The sequence below is a fragment of the Panthera onca genome, chromosome D1 (genome assembly GCF_046562875.1).
Source record: "Panthera onca isolate mPanOnc1 chromosome D1, mPanOnc1 haplotype 2, whole genome shotgun sequence".
NCBI classification, from domain to species: Eukaryota; Metazoa; Chordata; class Mammalia; order Carnivora; family Felidae; genus Panthera; species Panthera onca.
In genome coordinates, this window is record NC_138348.1 from 97,064,084 (window position 1) to 97,090,080 (window position 25,997).

The 25,997-nt window shown below is 49.9% G+C and overlaps 1 protein-coding gene across 1 annotated transcript in view; it reads right to left on the minus strand.

Moving 5' to 3' along the window:
* The window catches only part of GRIK4 (glutamate ionotropic receptor kainate type subunit 4), a 429,733-nt gene that overhangs the window by 137,315 nt on the left and 266,421 nt on the right, over positions 1-25,997 (minus strand). The window contains 3 exon segments of the mRNA XM_078432856.2: positions 8,605-8,658; positions 13,236-13,414; positions 23,607-23,772. Of these exon segments, the coding sequence (XP_078288982.2) occupies positions 8,605-8,658; positions 13,236-13,414; positions 23,607-23,772 (399 nt within the window).

The following is a 25,997-nucleotide window of genomic DNA, read 5'->3' on the forward strand; positions in this document are numbered from 1 at the left end:
AGACACAGAATTGGAAACAGGCTCCAGGCTCTGAGCCATCTGCCCAGAGCCCGACGCGGGGCTCGAACTCACGGACCGCGAGATCGTGACCTGAGCCGAAGTCGGGCGCTTAACCGACTGAGCCACCCAGGCGCCCCCGACCCTTTTAGTTCTAAGGGAGCCGACACCCTTATGACTAGGTGCTAGTCAGACTTCCACGTGCACGATCAGTTGTCCCGTAACAGACTTGCCAGGGCTTCACACGCTAATCGTTTTTCCAGCACACGTGAAAGATATGTGTGACAATGATTAATAATTTAATAATGTGGCGGTGTGGCTAACGGATCACCAAACCCGTTTCCTCATCTGCTTGGGTGCACAGTACCCTGCTGGCAGGTAGGCAGGTAGGTGCAGGCATGTGACTGGGTGCTAGCCAATGGAATCATGAGGAGAAATACTGTGTGTCGCTCTCACAGCCTCCTGTGTCTGATCCGCCATGTTTTTCTCCCATTCCGGGCCACTAGGAGGACATTTTTAAGAGCCGGAAGAAGCCTAGGCCCTCAAACAACATTATGGAAGGCTGCCCACTTATCAGGAACACCCTCTGGGGGCTTGAGTTGAATGAGAAATATAGTTCAGTTGTGTAAAGCCAGGAGATTTAAGGGTTTATCTGTTATGACAGTTGGTATGACCTACCAGATGCAAAGTGTTATCAATAGCTGATTTTTAATCTCACCCGAAATTTTTGAGATGGATATTATTATTCCCGCTTTACACATGAAGAAACTGAGGTCCCTAAGAGCTTCAGGGGGCACACAGCCAGGAAGCTCCTGACCTGGGGGTTTTCACCAGTTCTGACTGGGTTTTTAACACACTGGCTACTTTCTCTCCTCACAAAGCTTCTTAATCAGTAGGACTCTCAACTTCAGCCATTCTTCAACAAAGAAGCCTTGCTTCTTTTGATTTGCAAACTCCAGAGAGAAATAAGAAACACATCTGACCACTTCACACCCATGAGGATGGTGATTATTAAAAAATAAATAAATAGGGGCGCCTGGGTGGCGCAGTCGGTTAAGCGTCCGACTTCAGCCAGGTCACGATCTCGCGGTCCGTGAGTTCGAGCCCCGCGTCGGGCTCTGTGCCGACAGCTCGGAGCCTGGAGCCTGTTTCCGATTCTGTGTCTCCCTCTCTCTCTGCCCCTCCCCCGTTCATGCTCTGTCTCTCTCTGTCCCAAAAATAAATAAAAAAACGTTGAAAAAAAAATTAAAAAAAAAAAAATAAATTAAAAAAAAATAAATAAATAAATAAAATAACTAACAAATGTTGGTAAGGATGTGGAGGAACTGGAACTCTCACACATTGCTGGTAGGGATGAAAAATGGTGCAGCCACTCTGGAAAATATTTGGGGGGCTCCTCAAAAATGAAGCATAGAATTTCCATTTGATCCGGCAATTCCATTCCTCGGCTTATACCCAACACGACTGAATGCGGGGACTCAAACAGATATTTATATACTCACGTTCATAGCAGTATTATCTCCAACAGCCAGAAAATTGAGGAACCCTAGTATCGGCTGATGGATGAATGGATAAACAGAATGGTCTACACATACAATGGAACGTTATTCAGTCTTAAAAAGGAAGGAAATTCTGACACATGAATGACCCTTGAAGACGTTACACCAAGTGAAGTAAGTCATACACAAAAGGACAAATAAGAGGTACTTAGAACAGGCACATTCATAGCAACAGAAAGAACAATGGTTGCCAGCGGTCAGGGCAGGGTGGTGGGGGGAAGAAAGGATGGGGAGTTATTGTTCAGTAGGTGTGTGAACTTTCAGTTCAGGAAGCTGAAAATAGTTCTGGAGACAGATAGTGACGACGTCAATGTGAGTGTACTTATTTCTACTAAGTGGTATACTTAAAAGGGGCTAAAATGGTAAATTTTATGTTTTGTGTATCTTCCCACATAAAAAAAGTAAAAAAAAAAAAATAAAGCTGTGATGCCTGCCATAACATGGATGAACCTAGAAAACAGTGTGCTGGTGAAATGAGCCAGACACAAAAGGACAAATATTGTATGATTCCACTTGTATGAAATATCGAGGAAAGGCTAAGGCACAGAGACAGAGAACCTGTAAGAGGTTACCCGGGGCTGGGGGGAGGGGGATGAAAAGTTACTACATAATGGGTACAGAGTTCCTGTCTGGGGTGATAAAAAGGAAAGTTTTAGAAACAGTGATGATGGTTGTATGACATTGTGAATGTAATTAATGCCAAGTAATTTTCTTGTTTGCCCTGCTCTGCTCCCTGTTTGGGTCTGGACTCTCACCCTCCCTCTGGTCTACGTGCCAGGACTTGCTTCCTTCTGGTTCCCGTCCTGATCTCTGGCCAAATGAACATCCTGGTTCGTAGTTTTCCATTAAAGTTTTAAAAGTTATGAAGTTACCACTCCTCTGCCCTGGGCTCCCACGTTAGCCAGGTACCCACAGAGGCCTGTTCCCACCTGTTCATTAGAGATTTGCTTTGTTGGGACTAAATCGCGACCCATCAGAACCAGAACCAGGGCAAGAAGCTGTTTCACCAAACCTCCGACCCCAGTACAAACTATCCCAAATCTCATTCTGAAATAGATGTGTAAATAAAAGCCCTGGACATCTGTTTTGCTGTTTGCTACAACTGTGTGCCTCCAACATCTATAAATTTCCCACCAATGACACCCTCCTCTGGTCAGGAGAGGGCCTGTCCCTATACCCTGGTCTCTCCCATCTCGCTGAAGTGTCTCTCTCATTGCCTGACATCTCACTGTCACTCCTTCACTGAGCCTCGGCCTCTGCTGTACCACCAGACCTGGCTCTTCCCTGGACCTGTCCAGGCCTCCCTGGCTCTGTCCATGGTAGCTGCATGGTCCTCCTGGCCAGCGAGCTCTGGCTCACTTCCTTCCCTGTGTCAGTCACCCCTGGCCCCCAAAGCTCGGGACTGGCACACTCAGTCTCCTGCTGCCCAGACCCCGACAGAGAGAAAAAACGGCTTTCTATAGGGTCAACTAAATTGATGGGTTAGAAGTTTGATTCATGATGGATATTTTTCTCCCAGCTCTTATGATGGGCAATCAACTGATCAAATCTAGAGCAGTCAATCGAATTCATTTATTACAGATGCCCTAAATCAACCAGCCTTCTTTTTTTAAATTAAAAAAAATTTTAATTTCCATTTATTTTGTCATGCAAATGTAGTTGACATATAATATTACATTAGTTTCAAGTGTATAGCACAGTGATTTGACAATATTTTATGAAATGCTCACCACGAGAAGGGTAGTCACTATCTGTCACCATAAAAAGTTATTATAATATTATTGACTATATTCCCCATGCTGTACTTTTCATCCCTATGATGTAAATTTTTTTTGTAACTGGAAGTTTGTACCTCTTAATCCCCTTCACACATTTCACCCATCCCCCCACCCTCGTCTCCTCTGGCAACCATGAGTTTCTGCTCTATATGTGAGTCTCTGTTTTTGTTGTTGATTTGTTTTTTAGATTCCACATATGAATAAAATCGTGTAGTATTTGTTTCCGTCTGACTTATTTCATTTAGCATCATAGCCTCTAGGCCTATCTGTGTTCTCACAAATGGTAAGACCTCATCATTTTTATGGCTGAGTAATATTCCATCACTCACACACACACACACACACACACACACACACACACACACACACAATCTTCTTTATCTATTTATCCATCGGTGGACACTGGGTTACTTCCATATCTTAGCTGTTGGGGATAATGCTGCAATAAACATAGAGGGTGTGTATATCTTTTTGAACTGGAGTTTTCACTTTTGTTGGGTAAATATGGACAGAAGTGGAATTATTGCACCATACGGTATTTAGATAGGCAACAGACACATGAAAAGATGCTCAATCATCACTGATCACCAGGGAAATGCGAAAGCAGAACCACAATGAGGTACCAACTCACACCTGTCAGGATGGCTAGAAACAAAAAAAGGTAAGAATAAGTGGTGGTGAGGATATGGAGAAATTGGAACCCTCACGCACTGTTGGCGGGAACGTAACCGGTGTAGCCATCAGGAAAACAGTATGGCAGTTCCTCAAAAAACTAAAAATGGAAGTATCCATCAGCCTTCTTAATGCCTAGAAGGGAATGAAGTATGAGAACCTGATCAATTACTCAGTAATTACCAACACAAACAAACCCTACACTGGTCAGTTCAGCCATGTATAGTAACTAACCTAGTTCTATTCATCCCTTGGAAATAAATAAGATGGCATTACAGGAGTCACTATTACAGGCCATTAGAGGCTGGGTAGCAGATAAGTATCGCCTGTTCTTTTTAACACATGGGAAGCATCAATAGGACTTCTAAAAATAATACCTTCTCTTTACGAAACGTGTATTGTGAGGCGGTTGCTATGTGGTTATCATCTCCAGAGGCAGGTATCATGAGCGTCCACTTACAGATGAGGTGTCTGAGGCTCAGAGAGGTTAAGTTACCTGCACAGGATCACACAGCCGGTAGCTGGTCAAACTAGAGTGCTAAATCACATCTGCCTAATGTCAAGGCCCATGCTTTTCCAGCTCATGGTGGTAGCTTTCAAAAAGCTAATCTGAGCACCCGCTGCATCACGGTGGCAGAATTCAGAGAGCTGGGCCATGATGGTTATCCCCGAGGAATTCAGAGAAGGAATATATAAGTATTAAAGTCCAGGCGGCATGTGTAGGTGGGGGAAAGGGATGTGAGAAACATGGAGGGAACTCATTCCCTCTGTACAAAGCCCCTCCCTCTCTGTTCCAAGGCTTCAACTGCAACTAGGCGGGAAGAATGGACTTACAAATAGTTTCTTTACTCTTGATAGGGGCCTGTCCTTTCTAGAAAGCCAAAGCACTAACGAGAGGCTTCCAGAATATTCTCCCACTGATTCTCGCAATGGCTCTGCTCCTATTTTCTTGAATGTTATTCAGCCATCATCACTCATACAGATATAATTTTTTTAATTTTTCCTTGCAAACTTACAAACTGTGTGAGTCCTGTTAATTCCAGGTTCAAAGAACTCTCTGACTGAGGCATGTTCCCAGAGCTCATCACATTCAGTTTCGGGCCCCCCGAAGAAAAGAAAGCTCTTTGAAAGCTGCAAGTATCACAGTGCTATATATAAAACAAATACAATGCCTTAAAAACACACAGTACTTTTCAATTGACAATGCAGTTTTGACTTATCCTCACAACAAACTTGTGAGGTTTTATCATCCCCATTTTTTTTTTTTTTTACAAAGGAGAAAACGGGCTCAGAGAGTCAGCGTGACTCCCCCCCAACGCCACACAGCGTATAAAGCAGAGTGGGGCATAGACCTGGGTCTCCTGACTTCACAGGCCTGTGCTTTTTCTCCACGAGATAAATCGTCACACTCATTATTATCAGTCCTGAAAAGAGGCGGTGGCAGTACATAGCGTGGGTGATGCGTTCTTAAAAATCTCCAAGCCAAGCAACTCCACCTCGTTCTGGTGACTGTCCTGGGAACTCATATTCCAAATGACTGGCCTCCTTCCATCTGCTAAGTCACGGCTATGACTTGCTACTTAACTTTGTCCTCCTTTGCTGACGTGGCTGCCCAATGTGGGGGGCACCCCTGGCGGGGGTGCATGAGGCAGCCCCTGGCTTGCCTCTTCCCTCTTCTTCCCTCCACTTCCCAGCTCCCCAGATGGAACCCGATTGTACTTCCATCTCCCTTTACTCTGCTGCCAACTTCCCCGGGCTCCCCCAGATGCCTCCTTACTTTAAGCAAATGCTTCTGCATTGCTCTGGGAATAGTCTAATCCTTTTCTCCCTTTTTACATGTTAATGCCGTGATTTACAGCAGCAGTGCTGGATAGGAAAAAAAATAAATAAGCAAACAAAGAAATTCTTTCTGTTCTACATTTTGCCCGGTAGTCACTGGGAGGGGGCATGAGAGGGACTGGGGTGCTGGTCGTGTTCTAATGCTGGATCTGGGTGCTGCTTACACAGGTGCAATCACCTGAAAAACATTCACTAATCTGTGCACCTATGATTCGTGTGGTCTTCCGTATGTATGCTAGGACTCCATTAAAAATCCCAACCACAGGGGGCGCCTGGGTGGCTCTGTCAGTTAAGCGTCCAACTTTGGTTTTGGTCAAGATCTTGCGGTTCGAGAGTTCGAGCCCTGCGTCAGGCCCTGCGCTGACAGCTCAGAGCCTGGAGCCTGTTTCGGATTCTGAGTCCCTGTCTCTCTGTCTGTCCCTCCCCCACTGTGCTCTCTCTTTAAATAAAGAATTAAGCATTGAAAAAAAAAATTCCAACAACAGAGTAGGCAGTTGGGTGGGGGTGGTGAACTGGGAAACGCTGAATGGCTTTCTGGCAAGCCTGTGTTGAGGGAGTCCCTATACCAGAAAAGAAGCCACACTCGATTCCTCCAAAATGTCTCGACTCTGAGAGCAAAGGCCTCCGCACGCTTCAGGGATAGCAATTCCACAGCAGCCCCGAGAAAGGGCTCTTCATAAGAACCTACATACAGCTGGAAAAGAATACAGATCACAGAGTCCCAGCCTGTGTCTGTGAGCAGGCATCTCCTCAACCGTGCAGGACATTTCAGGAAAGCAGGTCCCTAAATCCAGGAGGGACACTGCATGATCCCCTAGATCGCCCACCACATATGTTGGCTGAGAAGGTCGTAACTTCTCCAGAGCCTTTTTCACTTTAAGATTTAAGAGTCAAACCTGTAGATGTCGTGTTCTGCTCCCCAACCTAGCAGGGATCTTAAAATTCATTGACATCGGCCTTAAATCCTCTCAGTAAGTAACTTTCAAGGATGGATGTAAATAGATAAATGAACAGTAATTAGCTAACATGCCCATCCTGGAGCAGGCAGTAAGTCTGAAGTGACTCACTGTTTCCTGGACTTGCCATGTCCTTTCAAACCTCCAGAGACGTGGATAAGCTGTTTCTTAGGCAGAACGCTCTTCCTTTTTTAATCTAGAAAAAACCCTTAACCCCCTTTAAGGCATAGCCTAAAGGCCTCTTCTTCGGTGAAGCATGTCCTGCCTGTCCCACATTGAGCAAGTGGCCCCTGTTGCAGGATCTAGAGTGCTTTGTCTACACATCTACTAGAAGTTACCCCTTTGCACTGCAGTAGGTACTTTGAGTTTTCCCAAGGCAGGCTTGGTTTCTTATTCTCATTTTCCTCCCTAATGCCTGGCCCGGTCCCTGTTACACAGGAGGTGGTCAAAAGCACGTCTGCATGAAGGGGCCACCGAGCTAAGTGATCTCGACATCCACGCATTTATGAAATAAAATAAACCTCTTCTCTGAATGACTGTTTATGACAGCTCTGTTTGTAACAGTCAGAAAGGGGAAACAACCAAAATGTCCCTCAGTAGGTGGATGGTTAAGCAAACCGTGGTACATCGACACCGAGAAATACGATTCAGCAATAAAAAGGAACGAACTACTGATTCATGCAACTTGGATGGTCTCAAGGGCATCACACTGAGTGAAAAAGGTCATACACTGCACAATTCCATTTATGTAACACTCTCAAAATTATAAAACTGTAGAAATGGAGAACAGATTAGGGGTTGCGAAGGGTTAGAGGTGGTGGGAGGGAGGGTGGCGGGTGAGACAAAATGGCGGCATGAGGGAGACCTTTGGGTGATGAGATGGGGTCGTTTTGGTTACAGTGGCATTTACATATATCTACACAGGTTTGATAGACTGGATATTTTGATATCCTGGTTTTGATAATCACACCGCAATTATGTCAGATGTAACTAAATGGAGGAAACTCAGTTGAAGGTACATGGTACCTCTCGGTACCTCTCTGTACTATCTTTGCAACTCCTGTGAATCTATAATCATTTCAAAGTAAAGTTAGAACATTTTTTAAAAAACCAGTTCTCTGAGGTTCCTTCTACGGAGTGTCCATCCTTCACCACAACCTTGCATATTTCTTAGTATTTTACGGTTTCAAAATGCCTCCGTGTAGATTAAATCATGCAACCCTCTGACATATCTGTTCTTATCCCCATTTTACAGACAAGGAAACCAAGGCTCCATGCTTGTTGAAGAGCACACAGTGTGTGGCAAAGCTAGTTCTCCAACCTGAGTCAATAAAATTTCTATAGACCTGTTTTTCTCATCTGCAAAATAAGGGGATTCGGCAAAGGCAGCCTCTGTAGGTGGATCCGGTTCTAACCTCGTACGATGTGTACTTTTGGGGCCCGGCTGTCCTACCTTTGAGCATTAAGGGTCTGACAATCCATGGTTGGACTGCAGGCCAGTAACTGGACCTACAGAGAAGACACATCCACCAGAGGACTCAATGCTAGGTAGCTGGTGGCATTTGGATGGAGGCAGTAGACTCCCCCAATTCCCACCCTCCCAAGGCTAAGAGTTGTTGAGATGAGAATCCCACTAGCTCCTGGACTTCCATGTTTCTAGAATGCCCTGCCTCTCTGGTTGGCTTCTGTTCCTCTGCTTTAATTTCCCCCATTCCCCATCTCCTGGGCTTCATTCCGTCACACCCCGCTGACTCTAATTATTGATACTCTGTGCCAAGGAGGTGAGCTGTGAAAATGTCTTACCAGATTAGTGAAGATGTACGTGTAATAGGCCGACACCATCCCGAGTTCAGCTGCCTGCAAAGGGAAGAGAAGGAGATTAGAGAGAAAACAAAAACCCACTAGAAGTGAATGACAGGAAGGGCTCCAAGTGTCTGCCATTTGTCTGACCCCCTTCCCTTCGGTTCTTACATTGCCCTTGACTTGGAGGATGACTTGGTGGAGGGTCTCTCCCCTGCCACCCTGCTCTCCACCCCTGCAGTGACACTCACAGCAGCTGATGTTCTCATGCACAACACATTCCCACGGATATAACCAGATATTATGGAAACCAAAATGGCTTTAAGGGAAATGAAGCAAATAATAAAACAGGCTAAAATAATTATCTCCCAAACTATTAGCAATAACAATGGCTAGTACGTACCCACTCCTTAGTATGGGCCAAGCACTAGAAAGCATTTCGCTTGGGTTAAGTCGATGAGGTAGGCACTATGACTCCTCCCCCACGCCCCATGTTGACAGCCAGGGACATCAAAACACCAAAGGGCTATGGAACTGGTACAAGATCATACATCTCATAAGTGGAAAAAGATGAAATTAAAGCCAGGCGGCCTAATTTCAGTCCTTTTCACCAAACTATACTCTCCCCCAGAGGACCGTGATATTGATGGAGGTACTGACAACTCTCAGGGGCCGAGGCAGAGTCGGGAGAGTCTGTGGGTTGTAGGCAATTCCCAAATTAACTCAACCCGACAAATGCGAGCGAGCCAGGCTCCTAAGAGTCTTTGAATCTGCAGTAATGTAGGAAACAAGTGAATCATTTGCAAACTTTGGTCCTTTATTAGTAGTAAGGAACAAGCTGCTTGTGACATGCCTCACCCTTGATCAGAGCACACCCGCGTGTTATCGTCCCAGAGTTGGGAGGCTGTGACTCCAGAACAGCCTCCCTCTTGTCTGATCTTTGTAGCCATCACAGGTCCCCCACACCAACCTCCCCCGTCAGTGTGCCCGGCTTTGAGCATGACAGGTGCCACAGAAGCCGACAAGTAGATCAGGTAAATAATGAGCCCGGCTCTCCCCAGGGTCCTCATGCCTTCTGACAGTCAGATTTTCATCATGTATCTTGCAGCCCCAGGGCCACTGGGAAACCGCTTCTGTCGGGACTATGGAGGTGCGTGAGGGGAAAACAAGGGCCAGGGTGATTACATTTTCCTGTTACAAAGTGTTTTTCTCTTGAGGAACTCTGGTAACTTTGTGAACGTTCTTATAGGAGCCCCCACAGACTCCTCTAAGAGCAGGCTGGAGTCCTTCTATTGCCACGATTCCACTGGAGACCGAAGTACAGAAGGGCTCTACACCAGGGCAAGACGGTGCTGGGGTCGGTCACATGGGGCTCGAGGCCTTGCTTCCTCCTCAACTGCCAAGAGGCTGGTATGGCCTGATGCCCATCCCCGCCCCCCAACAGTCCATATAAAAGTGCCGTTGCCGGTTCATCACTGCCTAGATGGGTGGGAGCCCCCTGGTTACAGGGATGGGCAGGGGCCAGGGGACGGGGAGGGGGCACCGTCAGATAGTTAAAACCCATTTGTGAAGTCTGCTACCCAAAGATAAAAGACAAGAGATCCTTGGTTTTTAAGACCGGAATTCTGGGTAAACACGAAGTTTGTTGCCGGAACAGCTGCTCAATAAAGTAGGGGATTACTCTGCAAATCCTTCTGAAATCGAGAGACAGCAAGCAGAGTGTTGCCAAGCTCCAGGGCCAGGCTTGCGTGTGCACACCGAGCCTTCCGGAAGCTCCCTGTGCTCTCTGCTCACACTGCTTCCCACACTGAATCCATCCTTCGTGGAGCCCCACCCCCCAGCCCCCAGGGCTGTGCTGTAACCCTGGAGAGGAGTTGCCTGCAGCCCCAGCCCAGACCCGATGCAGGGCATCCCTGCTGGGGGCACTAGGAAGTCAAACGGAAACAAAGGGAACTGGTTTCCGAAGCCTCGCTCGTCATTGACGGGCTTGGTTCTAAGGTCACAGGGGCTGAGGGCAACAAGTGGTCCCAGGAAAGCCTGCCACTGGTCACCCAGCAGAACCCTTTGCCAATAATTGTCATTACGGGGAGAGTTTTCTTCAAAAGCACAGCCATTGACAAAAAAGTGTCGTGAATGAAAATACCCAGTATTGGCAAGGGTGCCATAAGATACCTATACACTTATGGGAGTATAAATTGTTATGGCCTTTTTAAAAGGCAATCTGGCAAATCATATCAAAACCCTTAAAAGCATGCATATCTTTAACTCGGTAATTTCACTTCTGGAAATTTATGCTAAGAAAATATTTGTGAACGTGCATAAAGATTTATGTACAAAGATGCGCATCCCACATTGTTTATTACAGCAAAAGATTGAAAACAACCTGTACCTCCAACGATAAAGGGATGGTTAAATAAATTATGGTATGCCCACATGATAAGAAATGATGCGCCATTAAAATATTTGCAGACAAATACGTAACGACACAAAGCAAAACGCATGGCATATCGTTGAGTGGGAAAAAAAGCAGGTTACAGAAGTACATGGGCCGTGCGACGATCATTTTGAAAACAAACAAATGTGTCTACAAAGGTAGATAGGCTAGACCACAAAATTTCACAGTGGCTGTCTCTGGGTGACGGAATGTCTTACTTTTCCATGTGTCCCTGTAAGATTTTTCTATCAGACCTCAAAGTCAAGGCTTCAAGAAAGAAAGAAGCAGCTATGATGATTTCTATTTGCTTCTATGTGCTTTTCTGTACCTTCTAAAATTTCTTTTTTTTTTTAAAAGTTGAACTGAATAGAGGTGAGAACGGTTATATGGTTTTTTAAAAATTTTTTTTAACGTTTATTTATTTTTGAGACAGAGAGAGACAGAGCATGAACAGGGGAGGGGCAGAGAGAGGGAGACACAGAATCTGAAACAGGCTCCAGGCTCTGAGCTGTCAGCACAGAGCCCGATGCGGGGCTCGAACTCACGGACCGTGAGATCATGACCTGGGCCGAAGTCGGATGCTTAACCGACCGAGCCACCCAGGCGCCCCTGTACTTTCTAAAATTTCAACGACAGACATATTATTAGAAAATAAAAGAGCCCGATCACGCATGCTGGGAGCCATAAAGCATTCCGGAGGTTATTACACTATCATTATAAGGGATGCCCCCAAAAGGCTTCAGCCTGGAGGCTGTCCAGGGATGGGCTCTGGCTACTGCAGCAGGGACTGTGCATTGTCCTGACTGCTCTCTGCAAGGAAGGGGACGATTATCTTACTCCCTGCCCCCAGCTTCCCCTAAAACCTAGAGGATTTTTTCCATCATTGATAACTTCATTGATCATAGGCCCAGACATAAGAAAAGAAATACAGAAAAAAATTCTGTGTGAGTGTGTGTGTGTGCATGTGTGTGTGTGTGTGTGTGTGTATGTATGTGTGAGAGTTGGAGTATATGCTCCCAGACAGACGTGGGTTTGGAGCTGTGCAAAATTACTATAGCAACGGGCTGAAGGGACAGCCCTCAGTACTGAGAGAACTCATTCAAATCTCTTATTAACTCTGAGACCAAAACTAGCTGAGGAGGGGTGGGTAGGAGAGGGAGAGGGGGAAGGGGAGGAAGAGACAATCAGCTGAGTGTCTGGCGGGCTCCTCACAGCTTGGCAGAGGTTAACAAGGAGCCTCGCTCCCCCAGTGGAAGATGGCAGGTTGAGTTTAAATGTGCAATTAGAGGGGCCCTGGAAGAGGCCAGTGTGCCTGGGGGAGCTGCTGGGAGCCACAGGGGAGCCCGCAGCAGGGTCTGTCTGGGGTTACATGGCTAGCCCAGCCACCAGCCCAGGAACTGGTGGCAGGGGACTCTGAGGCTGCCCAGATGTTTCCAGCTGTTCCCCTGGCACCTGACTTCTCTCTTGGTCTTCCTCTGTCTCTCTCTCGTTCTCAGATGGGCCTCACTCACAGAGCTCCAGGTTCTCTTACTGTGAGTTCTGATCCAGGGGCTGCCACCCTGCCCCTTGTATTCTGAGGAGGGGTAGGTAGAAGAAACTGCTGATTAGCTGTCAGAGACAATGGGTACCGGCCCGACTCTGCTCCTCACTGGTGGAGCCTCGGACAAAGCCGTTCCTCTCCCAGAGTCTCAGTGTCTTCATCTGTCGAGGGAAGACAGGATACCGGCCCCACACAGTCATCGAGAGGATTATGCTGGGATATTACACAGCAGCAGTCTGCAAACTAGTACACCGTACGGGGATCACAGAGGACGGTACACACTCACGGGACTGCCCAGCTTGTCAAAATACGGAAGTACTTTTGAACCACTTGGCACACAGCCTCTGCCCCAAGTGCCCTGCCCCCACTGCCCCAGCCCCTCCTGGGAACCCACCGACCCTGGCAGGGTCTTAGCTGGGGGCTGCCCGCCTGGCTGCACCAGGAGTTAATATTTTTATAACATCATCCTCATTCTGCTTTTTCTTTCAGCTTGCAGGAGCCATCCATCGCAAGTGAAGCACAGAGAAGTCTGCCAGGGTTCGGAGGCCATGACCCAGGGAGAACACCCAAGGCAAAGAGGGAGCAGGGCACCAGCTCAGGAGGAGAGAGGGAGGAGGGAGAAGGATGCTCCCCGCCCACCGCACCCGGCCCGGCTCCCACCTTCAGGAGGATGGTTTGGGACATGGAGGCGTTGGCATGGATGATGATGGTGGCTGTCTTGTCGTCCCGGATCTCCTTGAGGAGCGGGGTGGGGTCTCGGGTGTCATCCAGCATCCGGACGGAGAGTGTGTCCTTGGAGATAAGGAATTGCCGCAGCAGCCTCTCCAGGTTTAAAAGGCCTGGAGGGGAGAGAGGATGAAGCCCCTGAGGGTCCGCCGTGCTGCCTGGGGAGACACTGGAGCAAAAGCGAGACAAGCAAAGACCGGGGCTGGAGGCGGGGTCGTGGGTCCGGCCCTACTGCCGGTGCTGAGCAGGCGTCTCAACCTCTGTGGGCTTCGACAGTCCCTTCTAAAGTAAAAAGGATGCTCCCGAGCCCCTATGGCCTCCCCCAAAGCCCTCAGCAAGGCTCTTCTAAAGAGAGACGGAGGTCCCTCGAGTGGGTTGAGGGCCCACTCTCCTTCCCACAGCGCTCGGGAGCGGCCGAGACCAGGGTTCAGAGACCAGCGGGCTTGGGGTCTCCCCCTAACTTGGCCACCCACTCATGAAGTGACCTTTTCATGTGGCCGGGGCTCTTGGCCTCAGTTTCCTCATCTGAAAAACGAAAGTAACAGCAGCCGGCTCCCAGGACGGTGGCGAGGACTAACTGAGATAATCTGTAAAGTGCTCAGGCCCACGCCTCACCCATCACGAACGCCCATGGATGTTCACAGATGTTCCATCTAGCCCTACAAGAGCCCAGCCTTTGTTTTCATGTAGATGTGGGGGAGGCGTTTCCTCAAGATCATAAGGCCCAGTTAACAGGCCTAACAAAACCCTTTGAATTCCTCAGAGCAGGGTGGCTGCATTAAGACCAGGTATCATTATGATGGTAAGAGGACAGGCTTTGAACTGCACTCCAGCAGGCAATAACGTGGGCCCAGAACAAAGCGAAAATATGGGATTGTGAGCGAAGGACTCTCCCCACCACCACCTCCCCCCCTCCCCCCAGCTGTCTGCTGTCTAGGAGCAGGGGTGGGAGGAGGGTTTCTGGAATGTTATCACTGCGACACAAGGGTCTCAATTCAGCTTTGCCTCTGAAAAGGCAGGCCAGGAAGAAGGTGTGTGTGAGGGGTGGAGGGTGGGGTCTCCCGGGAAGACAGTGGTCTCAACTCCAACGGAAAGAGAAGCAAAGGCATTCGTTCCCAAAAGCAACGACAAGAGTAACAGTTATTGGATCCTGATTGTTTCTATTCTGTTCCAGAAAATGGGCTAAATATTCTACGTGGCTTTTCTAAGTCCTCACCACAATCCTACGATGCATTTTAATCCCACACACAGAGGGAAACATGAGGCTTTTGGACCCGGCTCCATACCCTGGATGGCAAGGAAGGACTGGCTTTCTAACCAAAGGCCCCTGGGCTCCGCTCTCTGCCCCAGCTACAGGATGTTCATTGCAGGCCTGTCTTGAACGTGACCCCAGACTCCCCTGGTGCAGATTCCTCACCCTCCCGACCCTCAAAGGTCAAAAGGTGAGAGAGAGACCGGGAGGGGGGCGCGGGGAGGGCTCTGAAGGGCATCTCTTCGACCTCCCTTGATTTGTAGAGATGATGAAACTTGCCTAGTCACACAGGGACGCAGCTGGGACCAGAGTCCCCACTTTGTCATCTCCAGCCAGCCCTCTTCCCATGAGACCGGGTGCCTCTCAGGACACACGCATAAGCAGCAGCACACACAGAACCTAGGAGGGGCTCGGGGGCGTGTGTCTTACATCTCTGGACTCGGGGACGAAAGCCCCACACCGGGCATGTTATCTGACAAGGATGAGGTGGCAGGGTGGAGCCCGAGGGCCCGGCGGTGAAGCCAGGGGCTCTGGGAAGGTAGTGCCAACCCCCATCCTCCCACCATGGGTCCCAACAAGGCGGTCCGGCAAGCCGGCAGCTGCAGCAGGAAGGGAAAACTCTGGGAGGGGCGGGCGGTCATTCAAAAGAGGCTCCATGGGGCACCTGGGTGGCTCAGTCGGTTAAGCGTCCGACTTCAGCTCAGGTCACGATCTCGCGGTCCGTGAGTTCGAGCCCCGCGTCGGGCTCTGGGCTGACGGCTCAGAGCCTGGAGGCTGCTTCCGATTCTGTGTCTCCCTCTCTCTCTGCCCCTCCCCTGTTCATGCTCTGTCTCTCTCTGTCTCAAGAAGAAATAAACGTTAAAAAAAAAAAAAAAAAAAGAGGCTCCAGAACCAGTGGGCCTCTCCTTCCTTCCCCCACAGGGTCTCGAAGGAGACTTGTGAACCTCCACTCCCACTGCTGTCTGTGCCCCCTGCAGCCCCTCACCACCACCCCCATCAGGAGGGGCTTGACCCTCACCAGCTGTGTGATCTTGAGAAGTCGTCTAACCTCTCTGAGGCTCCGTTCCTCATCTGCAAAATGGGTGTAACAGGGGAGAACTCACTGAGATGCTGGAATGTGTGGTTTCACTGTTCCTTCCGCATTTACTCATCCCCACAACAGCTCAAAGGCAGGTGTGGCTCAGTGAGGCCGAATGAAAAGGGACTAAAGTCCAAGCCTGTTCAACCAACATCTGTGCGTCCCAAGAAGCCAGGCACTGGGCCCATAGGACGTCAGCAGAGAAGAGGTATCATACAGGCCCTGCCCTCTGGGAGCTTAGAGTGCAGGGACTTGCAACTAAGTCTATAACAAGGTTCCCACCATACCCATATTTTGTTTGATGGGCTAAATCATCTGGGTTTCCACGGGGCAGCCTCTTTTAGTTCTGTGTGTAAAATGGAGAGAATATTCACCTTCCTGGAGAATATTCACGCCTTCCTCAGAGGTCATGAAAAGCAAAACCCCACCTGCACGAAGGTCGGAGCACCTGACCCCAAAGACCCTATACAAGGGAGGCAGGGGAGGCCACAGCCGGTGCTCCTGGAATGCTGGCCATCTCTTTGGCTCAAGAAAAGATCTGCCTGGGCATGCTATGGGGGAGAGGGCAGCTGGAGGGGTGAGTAAGGGAGTGGAGGCAGAGGGCAAGGCTACTGGTCCTGGAATGTAGCAGGGAGGGTCTGTAGAGTCTCTAGAGTCAGCCTGGGAAAGAGGCCAAATCCCCTGGGATTCCTCGGAGTGGCGGTGCAGTTCAGCGGGATGAGACGGGGAAGCTTGGAGGATGCCACGGGGATTAGGCACAGCATGGAGACGCTTGGCCAGGGCAGCATAGGGGCAGTTCATCCCTTTAAAACTGGCAGGTGCCCTAAGCTTCCAGGGAAGACCTCCTAGACGTGAGATAAACTGGGGACCCTGCTTCAATTAATGCCCAGCGTGCCTCACCCGACTGCCCCTGGGGTGCTTTGCTGCCCTTTCAACAAGGAAGTAGCACCCCCCCCCCATCTCCTCCAGCATACTGTGCACATGCTGAGTGAGAAGCAGGGTGGGGACAGGGAGGGGAGAAGGGCAGCGAGTGCTCGGAGGGCTCTGCATCCCACCCAGGATCTCTGATCCGTCACCCCTTTCCCAGGCTGGAAGCAGCAGACAGGGAACAGGGTGGCAGGTGAATTCCAGGTGCTGCTGGGATTGGTTAGTTCTGGTGGCTCCCTCCACCCCCACCCCTACCCAGCACCTCAGTGTCCTTACCTGTAAAGTAAGGATAACAACTGCCTTACAGGGTTAGTAAGAGGATGTCAAGTAAAGCAGAGCAGTATCCGTCCCCTAGAAGATGCTTCACAACTCTGGTTTCCATTCGACCCCTCCCCCACCCATTCACATCCTAACTGTCCTTTCATCCCATCTCCTCCTCTTCCCAGATTTATTATCCAATCCGCAAAATACGGCTCTTGGTTAGAAACCATGTAAAATATTTGGTAGCGTATACGCATGCATATATGTATATACATTATAGTATATGCATAAGCACTCAGTATTTCATGGTGGTGGGTAGGAATCCCACTTCAAACTCTTCTGCACACACCCAGCGTGAGGCAGGGGGCACAGTGCTGGCTGGTGGGCTGAACTAGAGACTCCCAAGGAAGACTCCCAGGGAAGACTCCCTGGGAGACTGTGGCGTGGGAGGGGGGGTGCAGAGAGAGACCCCACATCTCAATAGAGCAGGGGAGCAGCGGTGCCAAGTGGGGAACAGACACCATGCCACTTGAGGAGCAGCTGAAGGAAGGGGGTGCCTGGCTCAAGAAGGGGCAGACTTGCTCTTGGCAGCCTGAAGGACGACACCCTAGAACAGGGTGGATGGAGGTCACAGGGAGACAGATTTAGCTTAACCTAAGGAAGAACCTCTGTCTGAGCTGTCTAAAGATGCAGTGGACTGCATCATAAGGTAGTGAGTTCCCCGTCACTGGAGGTAATCAAGGAAAGCCTGAAGCCCCTCTTGATGACTGTCAGAGAGTGAATTAACCCAGGGAATGGTAAGTTGCTCTAGAAGAACACTGATGTTTTTCCAGTCTAGGGATTCTTCAGTTCTATGAATCAGAAAGGGATCCCTTTTTCTTTTTTATTCCGGGCAGTGGAAGGAATTTGCAGAAGGGAAAGTGTGGTTTAGTTACATTAGGAACATTAGGAGTTTTTCAGCGCAGTGTGGCATTTTCCAATCGTCATTCTCTTCCCCTCGATCTGTTTAATGGCACTAAGGGATTCGCCGAAGGCTGCTGCTGCCACCAGAGGGGTTAAGAGCTGTTCTCTTCCCAGCTTCCCCTCCACCTCCACCCCAGCCCTCTTCTCCTGCGGGGCCCTTGGCCCAGCAGCAGGTCTGCCTGCCAAGTCCAGGGCTGAGAGGGACCTGGGGAACCCATTAGTCTCGCTCAGGATGCAACGGGATGGATCGATGAGAGCCTCAGCAGGCCGGCTGTTCTGGGAAGAAGGAGGGAGGCTGGCTTCTGCAACCGGAAGGCAGGGGGCCAGGCAGGGCGGGAGGAGGAGAGAAGAGCTGTGAAAGGCACAGCCGGGGTTGGACAGGGCCGTAGGACAAGGACACAAATACCTAAGTGATGGGTCTACAGGGGCACAGAGGACCCTTGTATCAAAAAAAAAAAAAAAAAAAAAAAAGAATAAACACCCATTTCGACTGGCATCCCTCTCTCTCCACAGGCTGATTCCCTTGGCTACGGGCTTTGGTTCTAGAAAAATGCTAATACTCCCAGAACAGACAGCACTTTGACATCTTGTGGGAGGCAGCTGATGTAATAGTGACCTCAGAGGTCTGTAGCAAGGATTTAGGGAGATAACATGGTTCACCATTGCACCCACTGCCCTGAACCTGGAAAGGCTCCATTTCCCTTCTCCCCGTGCCGGCCGCACAGGCCTCAGGGTGTGTCATTTTCAGTTTTCAGACCTTTCCTCGGCAGCAGATCCTGATGGAGGGATGGGAATGAGAGTCTACGGTGTTGCCAGTAGGGAAAAGGCACAGAACAAGTTCAAGGGCCTGAATGGTGCATTTCACCTGCTTCTTGGTTTTTGTCTCATCCCACAGCTGGGCTTGGCCCTGAGGCCAGGCAGGGGAGACCAGGCTACAAGAGCCAGAGGAGGAGAGAGACAGGGCCTGGGGGACGAGGTGAGGCTTCCTGCTCACAGGAGGGCTGTCCTCTGCCTTGCCTGGCCCTGTGGGCCATCTTCTCTGATGGTGAGGGTGGGTGTGGGAAGAGCCTGGCCTCTGCACTCCTGCTGTCTCCTGGAAGGAGGAAAGAAAAGGTCTCTCTCTTCTGCCTTTTCCACAGTACTTGGAGAAGCAGGGGGAGGAGGTAATAAGAACCATGTGTGTTAAAACACTTAATCTCTCTTTTCCTCATGCATCTAATAGGAATGTTTATGGAGTTCATCTCCTATGGTTATCACGAAGTTTGTTTGTTTATTTATTTTTAACGTTTATTTATTTGTGAGAGAGAGTGTGTGAGCAGGGGAGGGGCAGAGAGAGAGGGCGACACAGAATCCAAAGCAGGCTCCAGGCTCTGAGCTGTCAGCACGCAGCCTGATGCGGGACTCAAACCCATGAACCGTGAGATCGTGACCCGAGCCGAAGTTGAATGTTTAACCCACGGAGCCACCCAGGCGCCCCCATTATTGTGAGATTTAAATGGGATACTTTAAAAAGCCTTAGCAGGGTTTTGGGCACATAGTGAGTGCTCAACAAATGGTTAATTTTTTCTCATATGAGGATAAGGCCTCCCACAGTGAGTGCCTCCTGGGGCTGGCATGGAGAGGTCCACTAGTGCCCCAGTATTTTCACAAGGGGGTCTCCTCCACCCCTTGCTGCCATGACCTCAATTACAGGATACAGTAACAGTGAGTAAATGTTTATTATGTTCTGGGCCCCCATACCTTCCACCCGAATGCCCTGAAAAGCAGTATTATTCCCACTTTACATAGGAGGGAACTAAGGCTCAGAGAGGCGCAGTGATGTGCGTGATATCACACAGCTCCTGAGTGGCGGAGCAGCTTGGTTTGACTCCAAAGACGGTTCTCTTTTACTGCACATTCTGCACTTCTCTCCAGCTGTGCCTCCTCCCCGGGATCGGAGTCTGCTCCTCTCCCACCACCTGGACTGAGTTTCGCAAGCACAGGGACAGTAGGAGGACAGAGCTGAACTCTGGTGGCTGTCCTCCAGGTCCTGACTTGGCGTTGTTCACTAGGGCTCCAACGGGGGCGCCCGGGGAAGCTCAGTCGGTTAAGCGACCCACTTCGGCTCAGGTCACGACCTCACAGCTCGCGGGTTCAAGCCCCGCGTCGGGCTCTGGGCTGACAGCTCGGAGCCTGGAGCCTGCTTCAGATTCTTTGTCTTCCTCGCTCTCTGCCCCTCCCCCGCACGCACTCAGTCTCTCTCTCTCAAAAACAAACATTAGAAAAATTAAAAAAAAACAAACAAAAACGGGCTCCAAGAAGGAAGGGAAGGAAAACTGGAGTGTGCCTCTTGTTTCCTAAGTGTGGCTGCCGTGTCATGCTCGGTGTATGTCATCCTATTGAATGCCCTCGGCCATCCTTCCAGGGATGTGTCGTTGTCCCCACTTTATAGGCAAGACAACAGGAGGCTAGAGAGTTCCGAAGTCACCTTCCCAAGGTCACACAGGAAGTAAACAGGTGGCAGAAGGCATAGCGGCACACGACATGGCCACAGAGAGCGTAAATACTTAGAACGCCAAGGCGAACGTAAGAAATATACATGTGATTTGAACTTCACACAAAGGTACCAGGAAGATACGTAATGCCTGTGACCAAAGGGAGTCTAAGGCTCTGGGTCCATCCCGAGCGTCTCAAAAGCTTACTGTGTGTCAAGGCTGGGTGATCTCACCAATGGGGCCTCAGGGGCCATGGTGGGAACCCCAACTCTCCTCGGAAGCCCCCAAACAGCCACGTCCCCTACGCTCAATGGTGATGACCAATATGGCATGCCCAGGCCCCTTGCCTCTCCCCCAGCCTCATTACAACTAAGCACTTGTGGGTGTTCTTTCTCCCCCGATTCAAGAAAAAAAAAAAAAAAAAAATGTAAAACACAATACAACTCTACTTGGTCCAAAACCCGCTTATTAAAAATCTGCTTTTGGAGAGAAGGAGAGCGAGTGGTACGATTCCCCATGGAATGATCTCTGTTATGCCTAATTCCGATGGCTGGAAAATAGAATTAGATGCCTGTTCCTAATTCAAATTTCAGTGTCTTCTGGACCTGCATTAATAAGGAAGGATGGGGGCGCCTGGGTGGCGCAGTCGGTTAAGCGTCCGACTTCAGCCAGGTCACGATCTTGCGGTCCGTGAGGGGCGTGAGTTCGAGCCCCGCGTCAGGCTCTGGGCTGATGGCTCGGAGCCTGGAGCCTGTTTCCGATTCTGTGTCTCCCTCTCTCTCTGCCCCTCCCCCGTTCATGCTCTGTCTCTCTCTGTCCCAAAAATAAATAAAAAACGTTGAAAAAAAAATTTAAAAAAAAAAAAAAAAAAAAAATAAGGAAGGATGGCAGAGTTTCTCCTCCGAAGCTCTGAGCTACATTTCCCTTCAGTCCCTGATTTCTTCACCCTTTGATTAGATTTTAATCCTCCTTGCCCTTGAACTTCTCCTGCGCTGCCCGCCCTTCCCTGGGCCCTGGTGGGTGGGACCGGAGTCACTCAGCAAGCCTCAATGGATGAGTTCTTCAAGCAGAGGCAGCACTGTGTGGTCGATGAGTCCCTCCTGGGCTGTGGCCCGGCCTCTCTGGGACTTGGGCAGGCTCATCCTTTTCAGGACGGGGTCTGGGCACGGCCATCCTGCATCCCGCTCAAGGGAGCGAGGGGACACGCTGCTCCAGAGAGAGCTCTGCCCCTCAAAGGACAACGTGCCCACCCTGAGCTGGGGCTCTGAGTCTGTCTGTGCAGACCAGGAGGGCGGGAGGGGCCGTGGAGGAGGACATTCCGGCTCAGAGTCAGAGGACCTGAGTTAGAGTCTCGCACCAGCTGTGCGACCTCAAGCAGGTGCCCGAGCAGCTTCAAGACTCTGTTTTCTTGGCTCTGGAACGACCGGGGAGGAGGGAAATGGAATGGCAAAATCGTAATTGAAAGTGCTTTGCCATCTGCAAGGACTCGTATGAATGTCAAGGAATATTGTGATTCTAAGGGAAAGAGCCTTGGTCTAGGAGGCAACAGACTCTAGCACAGTGCTCAGTCCACAGGAGGTGCTTAACTGACAGAGGAGTAACTTCCTTCCCAGGAAGAGCTGAAGCGGAGAGAGCAGGGCTCACCCTACGCGCAAGAAGGACTGAGGCTAGACGTAAGAAAGAACTTCCCATCAGGCTGGTGAGACATTGGACTCGGCACTAGGGAAGGGCTGCAGGAGGATCTCTGCCAGGAGAGATTTACGGCCTGTCCTTTGTCTCTTAACATTCCTGCCGTATGCATGGAGGGCACCAGTTCGGTCCTGCCCGAGTGGGTCTCTGGCAAACATTTCTAGGGGAGAATCCTTGAGTTTGCGACACCATCCGGCGATTCGAGGATGCCGTACGAGGAGGGCCAGCTGGTGGAATGCGACGTTGCCCAACTCCCTTCTATCAACTACTAGCATCCGGTGGGCTTTTCTATCAGCAGCCTTTTGGGACTCATGGTCAAAACTATTTGGAAGGGAAGAGGTAAGTGGTTGCTTTGGCCACAGGACAACTCAGAGCATCCGTGCTAATGTGTGCTGTGAATCTCCATGAGGGGGAAACAGAATGAAGTGTTTATCCAAACGTTTCTCCTTTTCGTTTTTTATTTTGGCCACAAAACACTTCTCGTCTAAAGCAGTGCTGTCCGGTAGAGCTCTCTGGGATGCCGGACATGTTCTGTGTTTGCACTGTCCACAGGTGGCCAACGAGACTGAGGAACTGGATTTTGACTTTTATTTACCTTCCACATGGGGGAATTCCAAGACCTCAAAACCCACTGGGTCCTTGTAATAATTAAAGAAACTATATAGAACGTACACAGGGTTGGGACTGTTACTTTGTTTCTTGGGTAGCCCCGAGTAAATCATACATCTGTGTTTATGCGAATAAGGGAATGAATACCCATCACCGGGAGGCCGTGGGGTGCAAGTGCCTGGTAAAGAAGGTGGTTTTGACCCTTGACAGGGAAAGGGCCTTTGTTTACAGATGCTGTAGCGATTCGGGGTAGAGAAAAGACTTAAGCATGCAGAGCAGTTCGGGGAACCCATAAAAAAAAAAAAAAAGGAGCCACGATGGGAGGTGACAAACCTTTGCCAACAGAGCCCACCCAGCCCTGCAGGATGAGGCCTACATAGGCGAGGTGCACAGGACACAGATGCCTGGGGCTCGGGCACTGGGCCCCAGGGGCAGGTAGTGGCCAGCACCTGCCTGACCACATGTGGGTACACAGCTGTCACTGGAAGCACACAGATGCACAGATTTGCTGGCTTAAATTAGCTAAATCTCATAAACACTAAATTTATGTTACAAATCGTCTGACAGTCAGAGACACCGTATTTCTAAAACCTGCATTTGCAAAAAAATGCTTTATCAGGAATTGCCCTTGGACCTCGTTCCATCAGCAAAACCCGCTCTCCAGGGGAAGAAGCTTTTCAACCCATCAAGTACAAAATGCATCCAATTTTATATTTTCCCTCTCTCTCTCTTTTTTGTAGCTCCTTAACAATGAGGCTGAAAATGTGGGAATTGAGTCTGTGGATGCAAAAAGGCTTGGAGGTTGGCCAGTCTCCCTGTAACCCAGTTCTCTCTGTTCCGCCCATGCCTGGCAAAGGGTGTTCCTGGATGTCTCTCTCTCTCCCTCCCTCCCTGCCACCATATAGACAAACAGCCAAGGACACATGGGAATCATCCCCGCCATCTGAGGGAGCCCTCCCCAACCTGGCTTACTCCCAGCCAGGGGCAAATCGATCAGGCTGAAATCCACAAGCCAGGACTGTGTGGGGTGGAGCCCGGCTGGGGAAACTTACATTCTGCTTTGGCACAGATGAGGCAGGCGGTGGTGCAGTTGAAGAAGTTCAGGATCCCAGCTACAGCCACGCTGATGTCGGTGTTGCTGGGGTGGAGGTTCAGGGTTGTGAATCTCTGGGACTGGAACTTGATAAATTCCTCTGGGGCCACTTTGAAATGGGGGACCTGGGAGGAGGAGCAAAGAATAGGCAGCAGGGAGGATCCAGGATGAGTGAAAAAGCCAGCAAGCCTGAGTGAGGCGGGGCCGTGGACAGTGGATTCTTCCGCGTAAGAAGAAGGTCTACGGAAGACCTTCGACGCACGTCGGTGGAGGTGCAGCTTGCGGGATTCGGGACCCTCACCAGAGGAAGAAGACAAGATGACATCCTTGATGTTGTACTTGACAGTGCTTAAAACAGGACCACCCAGGATGAGAACCGCTTCCACCAGAGACCCGTATAAACATACTGTGGGCCTTGGAGCTGGGGTCTGTGGCCCTGAGAGGCCAAAACAATAGGTCTTTATTCTCAGAACAACTGCCCACTGCAAGGCAGCCAGACAAAAGGCTCGGGGAGGCGTAATCCTTATGATATTTTATTTGTAGTTAATAAATCAGAGCAGAGACGACAGAAAGAGAAAAACACTGCCCTGGGGACTAAGCAAGGAGTCCCATCAGACCAGCCTGGCCGACAAGTGTATAAACCAGCTCCCAACAAACTTCCTATGTGACAGCCTGGACCGGGTGCCTCCACAGACATACACATGGAGTAGGGAGCGCCTGCCGCAGGCTAAGGAGCCATCCAGAGAGCCTCTGAACAGAGCCAGGTAAATAAAAACCTGCTCTGGCTTCATTAGGACCGTGTCAGCTTCTCTCCGCGTCTATTACTGATCTTTCCGGCAGGCACTGCCCCTGCCTGCTGCCTCTCTTCTCCCGGGAAGAGATATTAACAGGCTGTGATGCTGCTTTATTGGCAGCTTAGGCTATTGGGTGGGTAATAGGAAAGTTAAAGCGTAATAAGCTGCCATCCACCTTGATTTGGTTTTGTCACCCTCATCCCTGGTAGCCAGAGCCAGGAGAGCCGAAGGCTACTTGCGTCTATCGGAGATGGACTCAGGAAACCTCAACCCCTGTCCTTCCTTAGGACCAGTGCACTATGGGAGGGCCAAGGTACAGCCAGCATGGTTTGGAATGATGTTAAAGCAAGCGGGACTGGGGGTAGACAGCAGAAAGGACTTCCTGGTGGTGAGTTCACCGGCTCCTAGAGTGGGTTATTCAGAAATGACTGCAGACGCTTTCTTTGCCTGGGCCAGTCCGAAGTCTGGGATAATGTTGAGACGGTGTTTATAGGGGTCTGCTACCTTGTCCTTTTAAGATTCTGGGAGAGGTCAGCCAGAGACCAGAGCTCCTCTGAGACTGGGGGCAGGAGAGAGCGAAGATTTAGCAGAAATCAGGAAACTCTTGAATTCAACTAGGATTAGCCCTTGAACCACAGAGAGGGCACCCAATATTTTCTAGCAGAGACTGAAAAATGCACACCTGGAGAAACCCTGGCGAGTTATGAGACAAGACTCAGAAGAGTGAGGTGGATCTAAGGGGTGTCACAAGGGGTCCTTCTTCCCAGTTTGTATTTTGCATCCCATACAATCTGTCTATAAAGAACAAATGCGCCTTAAAAGGAGAAACCGTTCACCAAGGAGCAAGATGGAGGCCAAGGCCAGGCAGGGGCAGGGTGGCCAGGCTGGCTAGCCGCTTCCTGTGTGGCCACCCAGCCTACTCGGTTCCAGCTAACTCACCCCCAACAGAGTGTAACCTTAGAGACACCCTTGAATCCACAGACCCTAGAGATGGATCAGGAAAAATATTCCAGATATTCAGGAAAGTGAAGGACAAATGAGGATTTTGGGGAGGAGGAAATGAGAGCCTGTGTATGAAGGACACAATGGCCCAGTACCTAACATGTAGTAAGTGTTCCAGTAATGCCTACTTGCTTCCCTTCCCCTTTTCTCCCCAAATCTAGGGGCTCCTGAAAAAGCTCTTGAAACTCTTCCGTGCAGGGGTGAGGCTGGAGGGGCCTCCCCAGAAAGTGGAGTCGGTGGGAAGTCTTCCGCACAGCCCGGCCATCTTGCAGGCGGCTGGAAAACCAGCCAGCTGCTCTGATGGGCCCAGGCAGGGTTGGCCCGGGCCAATCCAGCTGATTCTCTCTCTAGGACAAAGATCAATCCGTAATTGATTTGCAATTGCAAATGCATCCCAGCAAGTCATCGTGGAGGTGTGTGGGGGAAGGAGAAGTGAGGCAGAAAGCGAACTCCTCGGTGAGAACTCCATTTCTTTTCCCTGGAGCGGAGGGGAATCAGTGTGAGGCAGTTCAGCCTCATAAAATATGAAAAGAAATGCATAATCTGAATGGAAA